The 12,844-nt window shown below is 50.1% G+C and overlaps 1 protein-coding gene across 5 annotated transcripts in view; it reads left to right on the forward strand.

The window, feature by feature from the left end:
• The window catches only part of FCRL5 (Fc receptor like 5), a 33,547-nt gene that overhangs the window by 13,602 nt on the left and 7,101 nt on the right, over positions 1-12,844 (forward strand). For 4 of the 5 annotated variants that reach the window (XM_081825371.1, XM_081825370.1, XM_081825372.1 and 1 more), the window contains 6 exons: positions 152-415; positions 693-980; positions 2,522-2,800; positions 5,249-5,527; positions 10,599-10,877; positions 12,032-12,310. In XM_081825371.1, coding sequence (XP_081681497.1) covers positions 152-415; positions 693-980; positions 2,522-2,800; positions 5,249-5,527; positions 10,599-10,877; positions 12,032-12,310 — 1,668 coding nt within the window. The remainder of the gene's footprint in view (positions 1-151; positions 416-692; positions 981-2,521; positions 2,801-5,248; positions 5,528-10,598; positions 10,878-12,031; positions 12,311-12,844) is intronic. The other variant, XM_081825373.1, reaches the window with a different exon arrangement.

Consider the following 12,844-nt stretch of genomic DNA (forward strand, 5'->3'; position numbering starts at 1 on the left):
ATGTGTTCATTTTAAAATCAGAAAAAAAGGAATTGTAATTATTTTATGCATTTTCCCCCATCCCTTATCCTATAAAATCTGTTCAATATACTAAGGACAAGAAGGGAGAATCAGTGGAGGGGACCAAATGACCGCCTTGCATTTCTTGCAGCTAAACTGATCCTGCAGGCTCCCCATTCCGTGTTTGAAGGTGACTCTGTGACTCTGATGTGCCGAGCAAAGGCAGAAAGGGTAGACACAGCCTGGAAGACGAGGACCCTGTATAAGAATTACCATGTGCTGATAGACCTTGATGAAAACTCCAACTTCCACATTGAACACGCAGGGTTGAAGGATAATGGAGAATATCACTGTACTGAATCTGAGACCCATTGTTGCTCTGTTTCTTCAAACACAATCAAAATCCAAGTCCAAGGTAAACCCTTCATTATTTGTGAGAAGGGTTCATGGGAAGGAAGATCCCTGAGGTGGCTGAGGGAGAGAATGGTGGGCCGGGATATCATCGAACCCCAGGGCTCATTCCTGCAATAATCAGAGAAAGAGCGAGAGTGCTTTGAGCTGAAGAGTGTTGGGCTCGTAAGTGAACCCTTCTTTGCCCCCTCTTCTCACGGCAACTGCAGAAGAGCTGTACTTCTCTCCAGAGTAGCTCCAGGCCTCACTGCTCTGGGGCCTGTTGTGATTCTTCTTTCTAGAGCTGTTTCCACGTCCCGTGCTGAGGGCCAACCCCTCCTTGGCCACCCCCGGGAACCCAGTGATCCTGACCTGTGAGACCCAGCTCTCCCCTCAGAAGTCAGACATCCAACTCTCATTCCACTTCTTCAGAGATGGCCACATCTTGGGGTCAAGCTTGAAGAACTTTCTGAAAATCTCCATCCCCTCCATCGTGGGGAACGAAGACCCACCGTATTACTGGTGTGAGGCACGGGCAGGGACTCCCAGTGTCTACAAACGGAGCCAGAAATTCCAGATACCTGTGCAGAGTAAGTGTAGGCAGGTGCTCAGATGTGCTGGGAAGAGCCGGGCAGAGCCGCACAGCCCCCCTCGATTGTCCCATCAATCAGTGAATAAAGGCCCCGCCACTCCTGGTCCTAGTCCTCTTCCTGCCACCCAACCCACCTCTCCCCTCACCCGCTTCCTGCTTCTTCCCCAAGTCGTCTGCACTCGTCTGCTCAGCTGCCTGACCTAAACACCACAGGCTGCATGCTTACACAACAGAAGTGTATTCTCTCAGAGTTCTGGGGGTTACGAGTCCAAGATCAAGGTGCCAGCAGATTGGTGTCTATGGACAGCCCGTCTGTCCTGCAGGTGGCCACCTTCCCACTGTGTCCTTATCTAGCCTCGTTCTTCTATCTCTTCCTCCTCTCCGAGGATTCCAGTCTTATCTGATTAGGGCCCCTTTAGCCTTCATGATCCCCTCAAAGACCCCATCTCCAAATAAGCCACACTGGGGGTTTGGGCTTCAACATATGCACTTCCAGGGAATAGAGTTCAGCTGATAACACATCTTGACATCTCAACCGGCTCCCAGATCTTTGAACATGTGTCTGTCTTTTGTGGGCCTCATGCTTTATCCAGCCCGGGACCATCACATCGCTCAGTGTGTCTGCAGCATCTCTCCCTCTCCCTCTCTCTCCCTCTCCTTTTCTCTCTCTCTCCTTCCCCCCCTCCCTATCTGTCTCCCTCTGTCTCCCCCAGGGATACGGAGGTGTCTGTTTCCCAATTATCAGTTAATTGTTGACAATAACCAATATGCGCCCCCTGATGGGATACAGAGATGGGTAGTGGCATCATGGTTACTCCAAAGATGTGGCCAGGGGTGCAGAGAACTGCAGACCCCATCTCTCCTTCACCAGTGCACTCAAGGCCATTAGGACAGTTGTGGCCGTGAAAGGTCACAGCTTCTACAGAGGCGTCCCTGCACTCAGGGCCAATGCCAGCCCACTCCCAAGAAGACATGGGATTCAGCACTAGGACCAGGACTCAGGAAGGAGACAAATCAAGGTCCTGGCTGGCTCTGGAAACAGCCTGCCGAGTGGCTGCCAACTAGTCTCTGAGCTTCTTCCTGCATTCTCTCATCTGGAAACAGAGGGGGTCAGGCTGGGTGCAGGGAGAGTGTAGGAACAGACAAGAGGGTCCTGGAAGAGTGTGTGAATCTGGAAGGAAGAAGGGTGAAGGGATCCCTGAGTCCAGCCCCAGTGAGCGGAGAAGTGGAAAACAGGAACAGAGAGGAAGACTTCTTGACTTGGGTGGGGGAGGGGCAGCTCTTCCAGGGTCACAGGCAGGAGGAAGGAACAAGTAAGGGTGGGGCCTGGCAGCCGCAAAATAAGGAACTTCTTCCCCAAGAGCGTCATTTACACTGGGAAACCAGACTGAGGTCACCTAACAAGGGGCGCGGGTGGGGAGAAGGGGCCGCGGGTGGAGGGAAAGGGAAAGGCCAGCCTTTCCTGGAGGGCAGGGGCTGAGACTGACCAGTGATGGAAATGCGCAGGAGCACCTGCTGACTGATGTTTCTCTCCCTCAGTCCCCGTGTCTCGTCCTGTCCTCACCCTCAGCACTCCTGGGGCCCAAGCTGTTGAGGGAGATTTGCTGACGCTTTCCTGTGAAGCCAAGACAGGCTCTTACCCCATCGTGTACCAGTTCCTTCATGAAGAAGTAGTTCTCAGGAAGAAGAAGGCCACTTTTGGGGGGATGGTGACCTTCCACATCTTTCTGACTGCAGAGCACTCTGGGACCTACTCCTGCACCGCGGACAACAGCTTGGGTGTCCAGCGCAGCCAGCCGGTGTCCCTGTCTGTCACCGGTGAGCCTTGGGCGGTCAGTCCCCCATCCCTGTCTGGAAGCGTGTCCCCACCTTCCAGGGCCTCTGCCTCTTCCTCCCCGCCTGATGTTCTGGCTCACACCTCGGCTGTCCACCTCTTTGCAGATCTCGGCTTGTTCAGGGCAGCAACCTCCCTCCCACCTCGACCCCTGAGGAGCCAGATGTTTTCCTTTCTCACCACTTGTCCTGTGAATCCCCAGAAGCACGGTGTTCTCGGAAACCAAAATCAGTCCCCAGGGGCCCACAGGTGTTTCTTGTCCCTTTAATATTGCATATTGATCACAACGGGTACAGAGCCACGAAGGACACATGGGCGGCAGCAGGAGCCGAGGTCCTCCACAGATGCCCAGGCACCTCTGGACTGACAGGCTGTGGGGCCAGGTGGGCGCCGGCAGGCAGGGGGAGGCAACGCAGGGGGCCCGGGGAGAGAGATGGCTCTGCCTGCCGACTGGGCTTCAGACCCCGAAGCCACAAAGGTGGGTGTCCAAGTTATGAGGGGAAAGTGTCTTCCATGGAGCCCTGAGTCTCAGTGTTGTGCTGTCTACGGAGAACAAATTCCAGGCACAGTTTTGGGGGGCGGGGACTGGAGGGTGTGGGCCCGTACTGGTGCGGAGTCCAGTCTTGGCTCAGGCCCGGAGCAGACTCCGGTTCCTCGTCTGTAGAAAAAACACAACCAGGCAGGAGACAAGCCAGGATCCAGTCCCTCCCACAGCTGATGCGCAAAAGGTTCTGAGGAAATGGACCCGGGAGTCCTGTGGCAGGCGTCAGATGAAAGACACAGAGAAACAGGCTCTGAAAGCCAGAGGCCCGCGGACATCGGCCAGCGGCATCACCATGAGCGCCCTCCGCTGCGGAAGGTTCTGCGGGACGGTGCCTCTGTTCACCTAAGGAAGAAGGGCCGTGCGCGCCCTGCGTGCGGGCTGCGCTCTGTCTCCGGATGCCTCGGACTGGCCCGCGTGGCCTGTGTACACACTTCTGAGGTCGAGCAGCAGGTGTGGACCGCAGTAGGGCAAGCACCAGTCCAGGGGCTATGAGTACCTGGAGGCTGTGGGTGTAAAGGGGCACCCCAATCTCTGCTGTGCCGTAAGAGGATTCTAGGGGAGTCTGCGCATGAGCTGACAGCTGGATGGCGTGTCACGGGAAGCGGGGAAGGGCAGGGAGAGGCTGTGGTCCAGGCAGGGGCAGATGCTGAAGGCCTGCGGGAAGGAGGGGAATGGTGCAGGACCAGGAGCTGGGGACACCTCAGACCCACGCCAAGGACTTGGGCCTCATCCTAAAGGGAGCTCTGGGCTCTAAGAACAGTTTTACACTAGGAGGATCACTCTGGCTGCAGGAGAGAATGGATGGCGGAAGAGCCCGTCTGGAGAGCAGCCAGGAGTAGAGCAGAGGCCCCAGAAGAGAGGCCAGTCAGGACCCCAGGCCAGCCCCGCGGAGGGGGAAGGCCCCACGGGGACTGTGGCTGGCAGAGGAGGCGCCATGTGCTCGTTTCCCACAGAAACCAAGGGAAGAGCCTGAGCAGAAGACAGGGACCAGTTCAGACAAATCAGCCGAGAGCTGGTGAGAGGCGAGAACTGAGTCACCTCCCCTGAGTTCAGCCACAGAGCACTGAAAGCAGAAGCGGAATGCAAACGAGAACAGAGTCTCTGGTGTGCCTGCTGCCTCACCACCTGCAGCGTGAGGCCTCAGCTTCCCCTTCTGTAAGACAGGGTCAATAATAGTACCTGCCCCCAGGGTTGTTTGGGAATTCAGTACGTGTCCGCATGCCTGTGTTTACCATTTTTTATGACAAACACACATACACCTGGCACCATGCATGGAAGCGTTATATTATCATTATAATCACAAATATGGACAATCAACTTTACAGATTGGTGGGGATAAAAAGCAGGTCTCAATGCACACACACAAAAAATAAGTGAGAGGCAAAGAAGTGGAGGCAGTAAATGTAGCCCCTTCTTTCAAAGATCCGTCCTCAGAACCAGGGAGAAAAGCATGATGGGGAAGAGCAAACACAGATCTGGTAGTTTTGTTTTGTTGATTTTCTCACGTGGCGAGGATGAAACACATCTAAATGGAATGCAGAAGAAGCCAGTAGAGCTGGAGCTGGACAGAGGCAGGTGGGCTCCCTGGGGGGAAGGAGGAGGACCATCCTTGGGTGGGGGAGGGGCAGCTCTTCCAGGGTCACAGGCAGGAGGAAGGAACAAGTAAGGGTGGGGCCTGGCAGCCGCAAAATAAGGAACTTCTTCCCCAAGAGCGTCATTTACACTGGGAAACCAGACTGAGGTCACCTAACAAGGGGCGCGGGTGGGGAGAAGGGGCCGCGGGTGGAGGGAAAGGGAAAGGCCAGCCTTTCCTGGAGGGCAGGGGCTGAGACTGACCAGTAATGGAAATGCGCAGGAGCACCTGCTGACTGATGTTTCTCTCCCTCAGTTCCCGTGTCTCGTCCTGTCCTCACCCTCAGCACTCCTGGGGCCCGAGCTGTTGAGGGACAAAGGGCGACACTTCACTGTCAAGCCCGGAGAGGCTCACCCTGCATCCTGTACCAGTTTTATCATGGAGATGTCCCCCTGCGGAGCAGCTCGGCCCCCTCTGCAGGAGGGGCGTCCTTCAGTGTCACTCTGACTGCAGAGCACTCTGGGACCTACTCCTGCACCGCGGACAATGGCTTCGGCCCCCAGCGCAGTGACACCAAGAGCCTGTTTGTCACAGGTAAGCCCTGGATTCCTGCCAGTCCCTCATCTCTGACTCTTCTGTCCCTGTTTTACAGAAGAGGAAACTGAGGCCCCACGCGGTAAGTGGCGAGGTAGCAGGCACACCCAGGGACTCTGTTCTCATTCACATTCTTCTGCTTCTGCATTCAGCGCTTTGTGGCTGATCTCAGGGGAGGTGACTCAGTTCTCGTCTCTCACACTGAGCCCTTCAGAAGTCTGCATGTACCCTCCAGTCCCTGCCCCGCCCCCCCCCACACACACACCTGGTGCCCCTGGCGGCTCCCTTCCCATAAAACCAGCTACCTGTGGCCTCAGCCCTCACCCAGCCCTCGCTCAGCCAGACCCCTAGATAGCTCAGCGTACTCCCCAGCTTTTGCCAGATGAATTCATTCCCTCAGAATATTTTCTCATGCCCTGTAGGTTCAGTCCTCAAGGCAATTTTTTTTTAACCCAATGCACAGAAGCATCCCCTGCTTTCCCCACTAACACATGCACTCACGTAGCCCAAGCACAGTCATGCGGACAACTCGCAGGCGAGCCCTCAATTTCTCCGGAGTTCCCAAGAGGTTCAAGCCCTCACAGTAGAGTCGACGAGGAAAGGAGGAATGGCTTTCTGGGGTTTCCATGATGCTTTGTCCTAATCCATTAAAATAAGTTTCATTTTACTGTATTACGTTTTTAAAGCTTTTGTTGAAGTATGACACGCATTCAGAAAAGTATACAAATCAGGGGTGTACAGCTCATGGTGACTCATGTAACCACCAAAAAGGTGTCATCTTTGGAGTTAAGTTGCTTCTATTTACACTGGGATCTTTGCTTATTGGAGAGTGAAAGTCCAGTTGTTCATCGGTTTGTCTGCTTTTATGAGAAGCAGAAGTATGACCAAAAGATCTTGAGTGGTCCATTCCACATCACAAGGAAACAGAGGCCCGGGGTGTCCCCAGAGGGAGAGGGCTTGTATGGACATCCAGGAAGTGAGAAAAACAAGAAAGACAACACTTGTAGACCCATGGAAGAGCTGAGAGATGTCTCAGAATAGAACTTATTTCTCAAAAGCAGGTTATATTGATACGCAACGAGCTAGAAGCTCCCATCACTCAACTCACAGGCCACCAGCTATTTTCCTCTTATCCCCGCACACCATCCCTGCAGCTCCTGAGCATCCTCCACTCCTTTCCCTCTCTCTCATGACTTCTCTTGACTCACAGCTTCTGCAACACCCAACATCGACTGCTCAGCTTCTGGGTGTGACCCCTTTCTCTGTATTCCACCCTCTGCCCCATATGCCAATGCTGGGTGGCTCAGAGCCAAAGCAGGGGCTCTACCTGGTCTAAAGGGGGCTTGGGGGGCAGCTTCGCCTCCAAGCCACCCCCTAGGCCACAGCCAGTGCACTGCCCACCTCTAGCCCAACGAAGTATGGAAACAACATGACACATAATGAAGTCTGTTTCAGAAAATACTTGTTTTAGGGAACTATATGCACAGCAGTCTCTGAGGTTTCCTAGAAAGAGCCAGTGTACCTGAAAAATACTTAGGTCGTCGAATCTAAGTATGAATCAGAAAACCTGAATTCTAGCTCTGGCTATGAACACAACTGGTTCGTAATTTGGGCAAAACGTTTGAACTTTCTTTGTCTCACTGTTTTCACCTAAATTCAAAGTTAGATAAGACAATAATTAGTGTCCCTCGTAGCCCCAGAGTTCTGTGATTTGAGTTGGAACAGGAACCCTAAGGCCAGGAGTTCATGAACCTCTGGAAGAAATGAAGTGAGGGAGAGTGTGAGAGGCACCAGTCAAAGCCCCAGAGAAGAGAGCCAGGGAAAACCGTGCATGCTGCCAAGCTGGGCTCCTTTACCTGTCCCAGCAAGAGAGAGCACCACCATGACGGAGCTTCATCATCGCTCACGGCGGAGCTGGGGGAGGCACCTTGAGGGTTGTGGGAGCGGGTGGTAGTCAGAGTGTGAGTGCAGCTGGGGGTGGGGGCTGCTGAGTATGCAAACTGGCGATGTGCTGGTCTTAGGAACACATGAGTCTGGGTACAGATGGTCTTATCTTTGAGCATATGGATCTGAAGGCTCTCAGCTCCTTGATAACCCTTGTTTTAGATCACAGAAATCAAGAATGACCAAAAGAAGACATTCCCCCAATATAAAATGTGGGGTAAAGAGATGATTTAAGAAATTTAAGTGTTCTGAGACCCAGATTCCAAAGCCAGAACTTAATCTATCTAGGAACGCCCCCAGCCCTAAGGCATCCTCCATCCGATTATCAAGTTTTATTTTCTTCTCAAATTTAGCAATGCCTGAAACCTCTTTATCTCCTGTTTCTTGTCTGCTTCCCTCCATACCATGATATAAGCTTCATGAGAATGGAACCTGATCACGGGGTTTCCACGACACCCCGTACCTATTTGGTGTCTGGCACAGTAGAGGTCCTCAGTCAGCATTTACGATTCAATGAACAAAAAGTCTTTGAGGTAAAATGAGGAAGAGAAGAGCAGGAAGAGAACACTGATCTTTGCATCTGCTTATGTAAGTGAGCAGAAATTAATAAGCCTTAGATTAGCGAACAAGTTATCTGTGAGCTAAGTGAGACGCTTCACTGTGAGTCAGGCAGATATTCTGACAAAGCAATCTACTCTTTTGAGGGAATGTACCCCAAAAAAAGGCAAAGAGATATCGTGGGAATGTGCTCTGATCTATATCACCAGCTCTGAGTCACTGAAACACACACACATACACACATGGACACATCCAGGGGCACACACACACAGCATTCTCAAGCAAATACAAGATTCTAAATACAACTTTATCCACTGAAGAATAAGTTATGAGCAAAAACGAAGCACAATATGGGAGTCTTTGCATTGATGCTTTTAAACTTAAAATATAACACATAATATCTTTAAAAAGAAAAATTACTATAGGAAACAAAAAATCCTACAAATTCTTCTAAATATTCTCAAAACAATTAAGGAAAATATGGACTTCAGGAAAAAAAACTACAAAAAGGAATAAACAGGTTAGAGAAGAGATGATAACACGAGATTTTAAAAATTGTCTAGCAGAGCTCAGAAGAAACACCAAAAAAAAAAAAAAAACCTACAAAGCTATTTTGGAAATGAAATCCAAATTTGAAACAGTAAGGCTAGAATGTATATTTCTATAAACTGTTAATAAAATGAAGAACTGGTTTGAGAAAATAATACAGAATGCGAAGTAGAAAGAGAGACACAGATACAAAGGCAATAAGACAAAAATATAAAATACAGAGGTCAGACAGTGAAGACCGCTGAGTGGAGTGTCTCTAAGTTAGGAAACCAAACTGAGGAAAGAAACAAAACTCAAAGATGTAATAAAAATTGTTCCTGAAGCGAAGAAAACTTGAATACATAGATGGAAAGATTTACCCTGGGGAGGTTACTGAATGTCGAGGTTAAACATCTGTCTGTGTGTGTGTGTGCGTGTGATCACGGCAATAAGTAAATAAGTAAATAAATGCAGTCATCTCAGAAAGAAGACTAGTCTCAGACTTTCCACAGAAATCATTGCTAAGAGAGAGGAGTCATGTCCAGACTTGTACTTTCGAGGGAGGAAAGAGAACCGAGAATTTTATGCCAAATCCGAAAGTCATGCTCAGACATGCAGGGACTCAGGGAACTTAGTATCCATTAAACTTTCTTTAAAAATTACTTGATGACAAAATCCAGTCAGCCAAAATAGGAATTGATACAAAGGACTCAAAATGACTTCACTGTGATATAAAACGTATACACTGAATCTCTCTCAGCGCTGGCTGCCGGGAGAATCACTTAGGAACTCTGAAACAGGCTCGTTACTAAGCCTCTCTCCAGACCAATTAAACTTAGAATGTCTCAGATGTGGCCTCAGAATCAATATTTTTTAACACATCCTTAGGTGAGACTATTGTACAAATAGGGCTGAAAACCACTGATTCAGAAATGAAAACAAAGGCTAATCAACTATGAGAATCATGGTTACAGAAAGTGCCCAAAATGTAAAAAATATATGTAACAAAGAAAAGTCAGTTGGTCTAAGGGAGAAGAAGAAATAAAAGAACAACAATTCTCTCATGATTATTGTTCTTATTTCATAGTGGAGAACAAAATAGAATTGACTGGATACATTTTGAAAAATTAAGCACAGCTTTCAAACTTTCCATTTTGTCAGTAACGTCTGAATCCTCTACAGGCAATAACTTCTCATTAATGGATTGTAGTTCACCAGTAGCCCCTGAAACACCCACTAGAAGACCGCAGGGTCACATAGGATGCAATGGGTGAATTGTTCAGAGACAATAACTATAGAATTTAGGATTAGGAACAGAGAAGAAATAATAAGCTTCTGCACCTCCTTTGACTCTCACTGATGAGAGTGTGGGAACTGGAATTCTTATATTCCCTTAGTGCAAGTGCAAACAGGTCCAAAGTTTTTGAAGAACAGTCTAGCATAATATATGTTTATTTGAAATGTTCATATTTCTCATCCCAGAAATTCCACTTCTAAGAATTTCTCCTAAGAAGTGCGTACACAAACGTGCCATGATGGATGTGCAGGACTGTTGGCCGTGACGTTATCTGCAGGAGGAGAGCAAGGACATTCCCAGTGGCGGGGAATTCCTTCAGTGCACTATGGTGAATCCATACGCTGGAAGGCTTTGCGCTTGTTAAAATAATCGAGCAGTATTCACCCAAATCATCAAACTGTAAATTTAAAAGAGTTGCATTTTGTTATGTACTAATTATACCTCAATAAAGTTGGTCTCTAAAGGTGGATGAGATAGACCTTTAAGAATGATGTAGAAAGAGGCTCATGATGTGCTGCTGAAGGGAAAACCAGGGTATAGACCAGGATGTGTATTGTGATCCCATGCATGTGTGTGCATGTATGTTTTTATGTGTTTATTTATGTGTTGGTGTGAATGGGTGTTCATCTACATAGAAAAGATCTAGAAAGTGTCACAAATACTCTACAGAAGTAATCTCTGAAAAATGAAAATAAAGGAAATGTGAAAAGATACTGATGTCAACTAATTTATTTTTGCCCTCAGTCCCAGCGTCCCGCCCTGTCCTCACCCTCAGGACTCCCAGGACCCGGGCCGTGGTGGGGGACGTGGTGGAGCTTCGATGTGAGGCCCAGAGGGGCTCTCCCCCAATCCTGTACCGGTTTTATCACGAGGATGTCACCCTGGGGAGCAGCTCGGCCCCCTCTGGAGGAGGAGCGTCCATCAACCTCTCTCTGACTGCAAAACATTCTGGAAACTATGCCTGTGAAGCCAACAACGGCCTGGGGGCCCAGCACAGCGAGGTGGTGACACTCAGCGTCACAGGTGGGTTGATTGTTCCAACTATAGCCCAACCGGCGACCCACTGTGCCCCCACCTTCCCCTGCAGCCGAGACTGGAGGTCCCATGGGGCCCTTTGTGCTGGGACATCACAGCAGGCCCACTGCCCACTCAGCCTCCACCTGGGAGCTCAGGATTCTGCATTTGCAGGAACTTGCACCTTCTCTTTGCTTGCTATGCACTTGCTAGAAGCAACACTGTAGTCACGGTGACCCGAACTTCCCTAACATAGACGCAAAGGTTTTCAGTACCAACTACATCCTGGTCAACAGTGATCAGCAAGAAAGGAAATTATAAGTGCAGCGGGTCTCACCTCAGAGGAGATTTAGGTGGGGTTCCCTCTGTATGATAATCCGGAAAAAGGCCAACTCACTCTCTCGTTGGCCCTTCAGTTTCCCTCGGCTCGGGCTCCCACCAGGAGCTCTGGCTAGAAGACTTCCCAACGTCCTCTCCTGACTTCTTACCCGCCCTGTTGTGTTCAGCTACAGCACGGTCTCCACCTGGCCCTGTCATGGGCTGACCTCCCCGCCAAGCCCCTTTAGTGCAGGCTGGTGCCTCACCCATAGTCTTCCTCTCTACCTGCATTCACCATCGGTCCATGACTCTAACGTCCACACGGCTGGGCCACTCATCACTGTGGCTTGTCGTCACATCAGCCACGTCCACCTGCGGCTCCAATAACCTGGCCACAGCCTCCTGTCCTACTTGCTCCTTCAGCCCATCCGATCACCCCTGTTCTCAGACCCCAGCAGAGCCCCAGCTCACCGACATCTTACTCCCTCCCCGACACTCGGTGACATCCCCGGCTGCGTGAATAACGAGCCTCTCCTGTTCCTAGTTTTGATTACACCAATTTCTCCTTTTCTCCAGGTGTCTTTTGATTTCTCAGAAGTCAGTTTAATCTTTGTTTTCAGGTTCCGCAAGCACACCTGTGACTGCACACCCAAGCACAGGAACCACACGCAGCACACACCAATGTCATTGTTTCTTCAGATCAGAACAAATTACAGCTGGGTTCTGAGTAATGTCACAAGGCCACTAAAACCCGAGGAAAACAGTTTCCAGTTTGAAAGGTCTCTCCTATGAAGAAACATATTTAAACAGTAGAAACTGATGCTTAACTATTTTTCTTCCCTCAGTCCCAGCGTCCCGCCCCATCCTCACCCTCAGGACTCCCAGGACCCGGGCCGTGGTGGGGGACGTGGTGGAGCTTCGCTGCGAGGCCCAGAGCGGCTCTCCCCCGATCCAGTACCGGTTTTATCACGAGGATGTCTCCCTGGGGAGCAGCTCGGCCCCCTCTGGAGGAGGAGCGTCCTTCAACCTCTCTCTGACCCCAGAACGTTCTGGAAACTACGCCTGTGAGGCTGATAATGGCCTGGGGGCCCAGCGCAGCGAAGCGGTGGCACTCGGCGTCACAGGTGGGTTGGTCCTACCCTCAAGCAACACAACCAAGCCTGGCATGCCTTCTCTCCCCAGTGGCCAGACTGGAGCTCCGACACCCCCACTGCCGGTGTGACAGCCCAGCCGGGGACTTCCTGCCGGCACAAACCCACCTGCAAGTCCAGGTCCCTTCCTGCAGTTATGGCTGTAGGAACCTGGACCTTCCAAGCAGCACAGTCTTCCTATATGGGATCAAAACTCCTCGCTAAAAATGCAAAAGCTTTTTAGACCATACACTATATACTGATCTATAAGTGTGATTACTGAAAGGGAAATTAAGAAATTTTGAGTACGTGCTTCTCTGCTCCAAAAAAAGTTTTGGCCATTCCTTGTCTGGATTTTTCTCCCTTTTACCCCCACAAGCCTCTACTCTTGTGCTTCTTTTATTACCAGGAATATAAATATGCCTCAAACTTCTTTATTAAAAACTCTGTATTAACATTAACTCCATGCATAGCCTTTCAGGAGACACAACCAAACCTGTTTACAAAGTGATTCTTAAAGCAGTGGTG

This window comes from Leptonychotes weddellii, chromosome 6 (assembly GCF_054177405.1).
Source record: "Leptonychotes weddellii isolate Sample4059 chromosome 6, ASM5417740v2, whole genome shotgun sequence".
In the NCBI taxonomy this organism is placed as follows: Eukaryota; Metazoa; Chordata; class Mammalia; order Carnivora; family Phocidae; genus Leptonychotes; species Leptonychotes weddellii.